Source organism: Melanotaenia boesemani, chromosome 17 (genome assembly GCF_017639745.1).
Source record: "Melanotaenia boesemani isolate fMelBoe1 chromosome 17, fMelBoe1.pri, whole genome shotgun sequence".
Classification (NCBI taxonomy): domain Eukaryota; kingdom Metazoa; phylum Chordata; class Actinopteri; order Atheriniformes; family Melanotaeniidae; genus Melanotaenia; species Melanotaenia boesemani.
The window spans coordinates 530,001-542,372 of NC_055698.1; the positions used below are offsets into that span (position 1 = coordinate 530,001).

Genomic DNA, 12,372 nt, shown 5'->3' on the forward strand with positions numbered 1-12,372 from the left:
CTGTGTCTGAATCTTCACAGCAGTCTGTTTCTGGTTCTTCTGGAACAAACCATTAAGAGCAGGCTGGTCCAGTCCAAATCATTCATCGTGTATCTGCTGTCCATTTTCATGTCGTTTCTGCTTGTGTTCACATTTAACTTATCATATTGTTATCATTCTCTTTGTGTGCTCTCATTCCTTCCCTCTGACATGACGTCTTTTACATCCTTCTTTCAGGACCTGGACAAGACCCAGACAGAGATCATGCGCCACCACACCAGTATCAGTGAGCTGAAGAGAAGTTTTATGGAGTCAGTACCAGAACCTCGGCCCAGTGAGTGGGACAAGCGTCTTTCCACCAATTCACCGCTCCGCTCAGTCAGTATCAACGGCCAGCTGCAACCAGCGGTGAGTCAAAGCGGGCTGGACACACCCTGCAGAGGTTCTGGGTGGATCATCAGCAACAACAGCTTCATCCAGAAATGATCATTGAGCCTGTTTAAATGAACAAAGATCTGATCATTATTTGATTTCTGGACTTATCACATTATCCCAGTGATGATGTAGAAACACCCAAGTTAGTCCCCAGCGTCTTACTGCATGTAGGCCGTATAACAAATTTATTTATTTATTTTTACTACATCTGAGCATGTTTAAAAACTGCATCACTTTAGTCTTTTCAATGTCTTCTGTTAAAAAGATGGAAGAAACACCATCACAACAGCGGAACATGTTTAATTGTTAATGGTCGTCTAACCTGAAGATTTCCACCACATTCTTTAGTAGTTACAGCTATCAGGCTGTAACCTCTATCATCACAGCTTCACCATGCTGTGATGGCTTCAGCCATGACTGATGGTGAGTTAAAAAGGAGTTGTATTGCTGGATAGATGGAAGGTCAACAAATATTTTCTTTAACAGATTCAACAGCATCCCTTTGCTGTTAAGTGGCTGTCAGAAGGTCACATGACTCATTAATATCCCCTTATAAACATAAATTGTGCACAGTTTGTGGTACAATAAATGATATTTATTAACAGGGCTAGCATGACTCAAAGTGGATCCACAAAAGCAACAGTTAACAGTCTGAGGATGGCTGTTACTGACCTGGACTGAGTTGGATATGTTCAGAGTAAACAAGTTAAAATGAAGACAATAGATAAAAATGTAGTGTTAAATGTGGAGCTGCAGTTAATATGGAGGTGGACCCCAGAAAGACCAGTACAAACATTTGTAAAGTTGTGCCTGCTTCTTTGTAGTGTCTTTGTTGTTGAAGCATTTAGTGAAATACCTTCAGACGTCCAACTAGTCCATAATTAATCTATAACTCACTAAAATTTACGCCAACATCCACATTAACATCAACCAGAGCTGCCAACTTTTCAATAATCCTTGGAGTGAGATTTGGTGGAACCAACAAACATTTTGTCCCATACACGGTAGCAAGACATAAGACTCATTTTAACTCATTTTGTGCAGATTTACTTATAAAATATGGCACTCAGGAGTAACAAAATATTTAAATATGGTATATAAATAGGTCTTCAAAGTACCAACAGAAACTTCAAAATAAAACAATAACCAACTCAACTACCGAAAAGAAGGGATAATAAGACAAGACACATTTCACAATAATAATAATTTCTCAAGATCTGTGTGCCTTGTCAGACTGGCTTTTGGCCTTTTTGGGGGCCTTAATTATCAGTTGATGGTGGTTAATCGGCTTATAGCAGAACATGCAATAGAATTAAACTTAATGTCTGTACTGAGATCATTTTGTTTGAACCAGCTGCAGATGATTGATTGTAAACTGAAGAACTTCAGCCTCGTTTAGACATGATGATGGACCTGCTGCTGCTGGGTCTGAACCTGAGGACCATGTGGTTCATGATGTTAATCTTTGCAAACACTGACGTTGCAATGTTAAAGTGGTGCTGAAAGGTTCAGCTTATATGATTTGTTACGTCCCCCTTTTGTCCAGGGATCAATAGGACAGTAACACAGATGAAGCCAGACCAAGGATAAATAAAATACAATGTTCTTTAATATTAATGAAAACAAAAATGGTTCCAAACACAAACAATCCTTCTCCTGCTATGGTTTAACTATAAAACAAAATAAACAAACCAAAGGTGTCCCTTTCGGGTTATTAATTATCTTTACCACTAATAAATAAACCAAACAAACCAAAAATGTCCCTAAAAGGGGCTACACGCTCACAGGCGGACTTCTAATAATCAAAACAAAAACCAAGCTCTCAATAAACCAAACACAAAACCTCCTTATTTCAGGCAGGGACGGTACTCAAACTCAGTACACAAAAAGAATTACTCTAACATCAAAGCTCCAAAATCCACACAGGAAAAGTCTCTAAACCTCACAAGCAGAAATCCCTCTCAAACTGACAGGTATGTGTCCCATTGTCCACAGCTGCTACGAATGATGGTGATGATAGCTTCTTAAAGGAGGCCTCTCCTCCGGATTGGGTAGCTGATGAGGGAGTGATGCGTAGGGTGACCAATCATGAAGCAGGGGCTGGTTAGTCTCCACAGTCACTTTGAGTCCAGCACTTCCGGCTCCTCCAGTTTCTCCTGGCTGATAAGCCGCCGGGCGTAACAGATTGTTATGCAACCATAGTCAGGCAGTTCCCAGTCAGATAGTTCCCAGTAAGGCAGGTCCCAGTCAGACCGTTCCCAGTAAGGCAGGTCCCAGTCAGACAGTTCCCAGTCAGATAGCAGCTTCAATACAAAACATGACTCAGTGACATTTTCTGGAGAATAAATTTCAACATAATTTTTTTAAACATATTTGTTGGACCAATTTTCCAACAATCACTTATAACAATGTCTTTCTGTAAATATAAATAAATATGAGTAAAGTCTGACTATATGACTTTTATTAAGCTGGATTTTTATAGCAAGCCTCCAAATTCATGTAAAAGATCAACATGACATCACCTGACTGCATTTACCACAATAATCTGATATTCACTTGGAAGTTTTTTCTAACTTAAATTTGTATGAATTTATACATTTGATTAGATTATAAATTCTCTATTTGTATGTTTCATTTTTATTTGACAACTCACAAAAAATAAGTTTCATGTTCAGGATATTCATAACATCCTCACTAACATCCACACTAACATCCTCACTAACATCCTCACTAACATCAACACTAACATCAATACTAACATCCACACTAACATCAATACTAACATCCACACTAACATCCACACTAACATCAATACTAACATCCATACTAACATCCTCACTAACATCCTCACTAACATCCACACTAACATCCTCACTAACATCCTCACTAACATCAACACTAACATCAATACTAACATCCACACTAACATCAATACTAACATCCACACTAACATCCACACTAACATCAATACTAACATCAATACTAACATCCACACTAACATCAATACTAACATCCACACTAACATCCACACTAACATCCTCACTAACATCCACGCTAACATCCACACTAACATCGACGCTAACATCCACGCTAACATCCACGCTAACATCAATACTAACATCCACGCTAACATCCACACTAACATCCTCACTAACATCCACGCTAACATCCACACTAACATCGACGCTAACATCCACGCTAACATCCACGCTAACATCAATACTAACATCCACGCTAACATCCTTACTAACATCCACGCTAACATCCACGCTAACATCAATACTAACATCCACGCTAACATCCACACTAACATCGACGCTAACATCCACGCTAACATCCACGCTAACATCCACGCTAACATCAATACTAACATCCACGCTAACATCCTTACTAACATCCACGCTAACATCCTTACTAACATCCACGCTAACATCCTTACTAACATCCACGCTAACATCCACGCTAACATCCACGCTAACATCAATACTAACATCCACGCTAACATCCACACTAACATCAATACTAACATCCACGCTAACATCCTCACTAACATCCACACTAACATCCTTACTAACATCCACTCTAACATCCTCACTAACATCCACACTAACATCCTCACTAACATCCACGCTAACATCCACGCTAACATCCACGCTAACATCAATACTAACATCCACGCTAACATCCTTACTAACATCCACTCTAACATCCACGCTAACATCCACGCTAACATCAATACTAACATCCACGCTAACATCCTTACTAACATCCACTCTAACATCCACGCTAACATCCACGCTAACATCCACTCTAACATCCTCACTAACATCCACACTAACATCCTCACTAACATCCACGCTAACATCCACGCTAACATCCACGCTAACATCAATACTAACATCCATGCTAACATCCACATTGATATCCATGCTAACATCCACGTTAACATCCACAGTAACATCCACACTAACATCCTCGTTAACTTCCACGCTAACATCCACACTAACATCCACTCTAACATCCACACTAACATCCACGCTAACATCAATACTAACGTCCACACTAACATCCACACTAACATCTTCGCTGACATCCACGCTTACATTCACTTTGACATCCACACTAACATCCTCGTTAACATCCACGCTAACATCCACATTAACATCCATGCTAGCATCCTCACTAACATCCACACTAACATCCACACTAACATCTTCGCTGACATCCACGCTAACATCAATACTAACGTCCACACTAACATCCACACTAACATCTTCGCTGACATCCACGCTTACATTCACTTTGACATCCACACTAACATCCACGCTAACATCAATACTAACGTCCACACTAACATCCACACTAACATCCTCACTAACATCCACGCTAACATCAATACTAACGTCCACACTAACATCCACACTAACATCTTCGCTGACATCCACGCTTACATTCACTTTGACATCCTCACTAACATCCACGCTAACATCAATACTAACGTCCACACTAACATCCACACTAACATCTTCGCTGACATCCACGCTTACATTCACTTTGACATCCACACTAACATCCACACTAACATCCACACTAACATCCACGCTAACATCAATACTAACGTCCACACTAACATCCACACTAACATCTTCGCTGACATCCACGCTTACATTCACTTTGACATCCACACTAACATCCTCGTTAACATCCACGCTAACATCCACATTAACATCCACGCTAGCATCCACATTGGTATCCACATTAACATCCACATTAACAGCCTCTAACATCCTCACTACTGCTCTGCTGGTCTTTTTGTTCAGGTGTTGACTATTCCTACTGGCTGGAAGTCAGACGTCAGATCTTTGCTCAGAGTTGCTTTGGATTTTGTCTAGATGTTGAGAACATCAAAAGAGACACAGCACTGACCAAGACCAGTACAGTAAAACTTACCTGACGGAGATGGACAGACTGATTGTTCAGAGCATCACTGACCTTCTCACTAAGCTGGGTTTCACAGAGGAGAAAAAATACTTAAAAAAGCATGAATGGAGTTCACCACAGGACATCTGGACGAAGTTCCTTTTGTCAGATGAGACTAAAGCTGAACTTTTTAACCATCAATGAAACCCAGTAAGCCTCGTCACCTCTAGGTGGGACATTCATAGATTGAAGCACGAGTTTGCTGTGGTTTTGAGATGGACTGGGGACCTATTTAAGATGGACAAAGACAGGAGTAAAAAGTATTTGTCATAAATTTACGTTAATAGAGATCTGTGTTCCCTAGAATCAGCATAGAAACTCCATGATTAACAGACGCTTCCTTCAGTTTCAGGATGTGTCTGCATGTTAAGTTTTCATGATAAAACCCTGAGTAAGTTTATTGCTATTTATCTGATTCCTGCAGTCTCCTGTGCTAAAGACCCAGACAGTCACCATCTCAGATGTCACCAACTCCCTACGAGGAACTGTGACCTACAAGGACATCCCATTAGTTCACACTGAAACCAAGACCATCACATACGAGTCATCACAGGTGAGGGGAAGGCAAGGAACTCCACATGTAAAAATCAGTACTTCACAAAGTATTTTGCAGACTTGAGTCACACACACTAGCACAGACAGTTTGGGATATTCATCTTTTTGTATGATGTCAGAATGAAACTAAATTCCACTCTAACTTTTACAGGTGAACTTTATTTGACTTGCTCTAAACTTCTGGATGAACATGTACAACTATTCATTATTCAAGTATTTATTCTACATCTTACTGTTCTCTAACAAATGTCTGAACCATGAATGGACCACTAAATGTTCTGGTTCAATGACAGCTTGTATCTAAACAGTCCTCTTCATCATATTGAAGACTGACATCATCATACCAAGACCACACCTAACATTTTATGTTGTGGTATAGGCACCACTGTTGGTAGATTTTGTTTGAGTAAATAGTTTGAGATGAAAAAATTACAATTACATAATTCTACTTAAGTGTCCTACATTCATGATGTAGCATCAACTTTTTATAGTATAATGAATTTCACCTTAAAGTTGAATATCACGACTTTGAGTAGTGTGTGTGGAACCAAAACACATACAGTAGATAGTCTCACCTATAGTTCAGAGATTTTCAGACCATACCTCCAGACATGGACTTATTCTCCCTGCAGAGGAGTCTGAGCTCCTTACTGACCTGCAGATATTAGACTTTTTTAACAAGAAAGAAAGAAAGACTTTGGGTAAAAATGTATGTGTCAGGTTTGTTTTTCTGGATGAAATCCATCCAGTTTCAGGGGGTTCTAGTAGTACCAAAGTTGCACAGACGTCCTCTAAGAAACTTGTTGCTGTGATCGTTGCACAAAAATCCATGCAGTCTTGACTTTGTGTAGCCAGACCACTGCAAAGGGATTATACATACAGAGCACCATGAAGTCTGCATGAGCCTGATGCAGAAGGGCAGGGTGAGTTTGTTTTTAAGTCCTTCAGGTCAAGTAATGCCAGTTAAGGGAGGATTTACTGCATCCATTAGCTTGGAGTTGTAAAACACAGGTTATAAAGAAACCTTCTTGCTAGTATAGCATCACTGAAAACCTCAAACCTGGTTGAATCGTAGCATCGATGCTAAAAACAGACTCCAGAACTAAAGGTGAAAGTAGAGCCGGTAAATTCTGTCAGTGAAAATGTTTCATTGGGATTTTCATTCATGAACTGCAGCCTGACCCAAGACATGATGTTTCTGATGTGGGCAGAAAGTAGCTAACAGCAGCATGAAACCAGAACATCTCCATCTTACCACAAACATCACCTGTCGTGTTGGTAATTTACTGAATTCAGCTCATCACAGACTCCATGCTAAAATCCTCCACCACATCATCTAAAGCAGTGGTTCTCAAACTTTTTGAGCTACGACCTCCAAGATAACATACATTGGGATTTGCATATATCCGGTGGGTCATCCTGTGGTCATCCTCTAAATGTAAGGCTTGAAACTATCAGAATCTTCATAATAAAGAGGATAAAGGGGTTTTTGGTGGATTATGTGAACAGCTGTTACAAAGCACCTATGAAAATCATCTTCTCTAATAATAATAATAATGCCAAATTCAGAATTTTTAAAATAGCACCAGGAATTTTTTTGTTTCTGGATACCCAATAATAAAAATCCAAATATATAATAATCCAAATATCAGAAACTCCATGAATAAGGAGAATAAAGTAGTTTTTGGTGGATTCCATTCACCGTGGTAACAAAGCACCTTTGGGCCCAAAATCTCCTTCTCTCATTGAGATAATGCCAAATTCAGACTTTTATTATGGCTCTTGTAATAACTTTGTTGTTTATGCACTAATTAAGATTAGCCTCTTTACATTAACGTCTTTATTTTTATTTTGACAGTTCTATTAAAAATCCCAAATTTATTTGCTAAATGTAGGCTATATTTTTTACTATGATCTGGCAACCACATGAATTTATTTTGGTTTTAAAAAGTTAGTTTAAAAAAGGCTGATCTAAAGCTCTGGAATCTTCTTCTGTGGTGTCTTTGCTGGTAGCTAAGAGCAGACAAACCTCCTCCTGCTGCTGATGATGTTCTGACAGAGACAATGATGAACACAAACCCAACAGAAAAACTATACTTTGGGTCTGATGACACAGTTTGTTGCAGGACAGATAAAATGAGAGCAGACCTTGTTGAACACGTGGGAAAACTTGGTAGACTCTTTTCCAGGGCAAGGGACGTTTATTTGTATAGCACATAAAAGGCAGACCCTGATGGCCTGAGGGATCTGGTGGCTTCATAACCAACCAGAAGATGAATAGATTCTGGTCCTAAACCATCCAGGTCTTTGTAAACTAGGATCTAGGATCTACGTTCCTGGTCTTAGTGAGGACTGGAGGTCTAGGATCTACTTTCCTGGTATTAATGAGGACTGGAGTTCTAGGATCTACTTTCCTGGTATTAGTGAGGACTGGAGTTCTAGGACCTACTTTCCTGGTATTAGTGAGGACTGGAGTTCTAGGACCTACTTCCCTGGTATTAGTGAGGACTGGAGTTCTAGGACCTACTTTCCTGGTCTTAGTGAGGACTGGAGTTCTAGGACCTACTTTCCAGGTATTAGTGAGGACTGGAGTTCTAGGACCTACTTTCCTGGTATTAGTGAGGACTGGAGTTCTAGGACCTACTTTCCTGGTCTTAGTGAGGACTGGAGTTCTAGGACCTACTTTCCAGGTATTAGTGAGGACTGGAGTTCTAGGACCTACTTTCCTGGTATTAGTGAGGACTGGAGTTCTAGGACCTACTTCCCTGGTATTAGTGAGGACTGGAGTTCTAGGACCTACTTTCCTGGTCTTAGTGAGGAGTTTTTTCTTTACTATACTTTGGGGTAAATATGTGAACCATAAACCGCTAGCTCCCTTTTCTACGTTACCCTTATAATGTGCAATTTTCTTTGATCAATCACCACAATGGACCCCATTAAAAAACAGCCAGTGTCTAGATGTCCAGTTGCTGTCATGTGGCGAGGTGGATAAAGTAAAATTCAGCTGTAACGTGACACAGCATCCCCAAAACAAGTTGTAAAGTGTGGTTTCCTTCTTTTTTTTTTCTTTTTTTTTACCCTGTCCTGTCCAGCATCCTAACATACAGAACGGTGGTCTGTGTTCCATATTTTGCTTGACAGATTTGCTCTACCAAGGGAGACATGTTATATACATGGCTGCCCTTGATATTTTTATTATTTTTATTGTAATCTTATTTTCTTTAGTCTTATATGTCAGTGCCGAACCTGACAGGGAGATAGAGGAAGAGAGAGAGAAAAAAAAAAAGGGAGAAAAGGACAGGATTAAAATGTGGAAATAACAGTTGTCTATGCTGCTCAGAACATATCACAAAAAAAAACAACAACATAAACTACCACAGTACTACATGATACCGAAAGAAAAATAGGATGATGATATAAAAAATTACAATAGTCATCAAACGTACCTGCAGATGAACGTACCAACACACAAACATCAGCTACATCTAGTGAGAAGCGGATGGAGAGACGAGCACGTTTGTGAGCATGCACGTGTTAACATGCATGTGTGGTCATGCAACAAGGAGGAAATGTGTACCCGCAAGGGGGCCGCGATCACGCCGCACCCCGAAGCCCGAGGAGTTTTTTCTAGAACCTGACTAAGAAACATTTCAGTGGGATTTTCACCAATGTACCGTTCCTTGATAACCTCTAGTTGGGCTTTTTGTTGACAGTAACAGCATCTCAAAGAAAACCCGGGAATGATCAGACAGAGCAACATCCATCAACACAACCTGGAAATATTCAGACCTTTAGAGACGACCAGATCCAGACAGGGTCCTCTGGTCCATATGCTGAGTTAGACCAAAGTTATCAAAACACCGTCCTCTGGTCCCTCCGTCCTCCGGGTTCTCAGCATGAATGTTGGAACCACCAACAATAACTACACCGTCAGGGTCGACAGATTACTGACAGCAGTTCATCAGAAAGCTCTCGCAATAGTGACCAGCTCCTTCATCTGGGTAATAAAGTCCAGGAGGGGTGGGGAGGATGGAGAGAGGGAGGGTGGCCTGGATGAATGATTAAATCTAGCTGGATGAATCCACAGATGTGAGTGGAAATCCATATCTTGTTGCTTTTGTTCCACACGATATTTATCAGCATGTCCTATTCTGGAAAAGTTTGGAGGGAGAACAACAGAAGTCTTTTCCATGAAAACCATGAGATTTTACTGATGAGAAACGCGTTTATATGAGTTCAGTTATGGGTTATTATCATTCATCATGTTGGAAACATATTTTTCTAAAATATTTAAAGCTGAACGTGTTTCTTGAGTTATAAATTTTAATAATTTTACAATGATAGTAAAGTGTTGTTTAGGTGGTGCAATGCTGGGAAAGTTGAAGAAAAACTGGTGTAGCCCAGCTGAAACTTTACTGTGACTGAGGCTTTCTGGTACAACACCAGCTTTCAGAACCTGGTCCAGATGAGCCATGTAGAAAAAAAGATTCAAACTCCACAAAAAGCTATTTTAACGTCTGGTTTTAATACTAAAATCTAAAAAGAAGTATCTGAAGGAGCGGTGTGTTCAGGATGTGGTGGCAACCTGACCCTGGAGCTCCATTTTTGTTTCGTTTTTACATTTCAACATCATCCCATTCACACTTACCTCCCTGTACTTCTGCTAGTTTAATGTCTCCTCACATCCAACATGGAGTCAGAATATCACAACAACAAACATCTAAACGTGTATGATAGAAATCATCAGAGAAACACCAACATGTTTCTACTTTATTCAACACAAAGTAGTTAACAATGATCAGAAACCAACCAGCTGAAAGTATTCGTTATCACCAGGGTGATGGGAGGTGATGAGGAGACATCGAGAAACGAGCTCAGGACTCCAGGATTAATCAAGTATAGAACTGAAAACCAAGGAGGAAGAAAAACAAAGAGTTGTTTGTAATGCAGATTTCACAAGTTAGACTGAAGTAAATCAGACATTATAATCATCAGTAAGCTATTTCGCAGTGAAGAGGCAGGCCTGTAATTCAAGGAAGGGTCCAGATTTTATTTTTTGAGAAATGAGAAGGGAAACAACAATAATTCAACAACTTTTTATTTTAATGATGTATGGAGCAATAAACAGTATGTAGAACAACGTCAGTGGGACTTGATGTCTGAATGTGAGGCAACTGAAAAGGTTTTTGCCTGCTGATGGTCTGTCTTCATGAAGGTTCTGCCATTGACTGTAAAGGTCGGGAGTTCAATTCCCAACATCCTTAGTCAACATATTAAACTGTCCTTGACACATAAATCTGCAGGTTTTCCAACACTCTTTATGTAGTAAAATGACAGATATTATGAGACTTTTTGATCCTGTCAGAGCATTTTTACACTCCATGCCACGTTCATCCACCCATACGTCGCTACCTCCACCACATGAGACAAAGTGGCATTCAGTGCCTTGCCCAAAGAAACCTTCAACACGTGCACCGGCAGTCGAACAGCTGCTCTTCCTCCAGAGCCACCCCGGTTAGCCACAGACAGACTGCATTTAAAGGAATCTTTCTGCAAAGAAGAGATTCTGGGACATAATCCTGAATATATAGTGTATTTCTAATATTTCAGGTCATTTAGGTCACTCTGCTCAGAAAACTGATAACTTCATATAAAATTACACCTTATACAGCAGTAGCATCGAACTAATTTTATTTCAGGACCCATATTCGATCAGTTCTCCAGTTGGCTGAACCAGTAAAACAGCAGCATTCATTCACCCATGTTCTATGCCACTTATTCCAATTCATACCATGGTGTGGGTGAATGCTCGATTCTGATTGGCTAGAGGGTGTCCATTAGAAAGTGATAATGGACACATATATCAGAAGTTCCGGTGAAATAGACATATTGTTGTAAATTATTGCGCTGACTAAACGCTAGTTGGTAACCGTGGCAACAGAAACTCAGACGCTGATCTGCAAACGCACCAGATCATGTCTGACGGCGCATCGCTGTGAAAGCAGGTGAAGGCTTATTGGACTCCGTCAGTCCAGGAGAGACGAGATCGGAACAACATTTTGTCGTCCTGCAACGTCCCAACCAGCAACGGTCAGAGTCCACAAACGTTAAACCAGCAACGGTCAGAGTCCACAAACGTTAAACCAGCAACGGTCAGAGTCCACAAACGTTAAACCAGCAGCGGTCAGAGTCCACAAATGTTAAACCAGGAGCGGTCAGAGTCCACAAACGTTAAACCAGCAACGGTCAGAGTCCACAAACGTTAAACCAGCAACGGTCAGAGTCCACAAACGTTAAACCAGCAGCGGTCAGAGTCCACAAACGTTAAACCAGGAGCGGTCAGAGTCCACAAACGTTAAACCAGCAACGGTCAGAGTCCACAGACGTTAAACCAGCAACGGTCAGAGTCCACAAACGTTAAAC

At 40.4% G+C, this 12,372-nt stretch overlaps 1 protein-coding gene across 12 annotated transcripts in view; it reads left to right on the plus strand.

The window, feature by feature from the left end:
- epb41a (erythrocyte membrane protein band 4.1a) overlaps window positions 1-12,372 on the plus strand; it is a 116,167-nt gene that overhangs the window by 68,103 nt on the left and 35,692 nt on the right. For 11 of the 12 annotated variants that reach the window (XM_042012246.1, XM_042012245.1, XM_042012249.1 and 8 more), the window contains 2 exons: window positions 217-387; window positions 5,819-5,947. In XM_042012246.1, the coding sequence (XP_041868180.1) occupies window positions 217-387; window positions 5,819-5,947 (300 nt within the window). The remainder of the gene's footprint in view (window positions 1-216; window positions 388-5,818; window positions 5,948-12,372) is intronic. The other variant, XM_042012251.1, reaches the window with a different exon arrangement.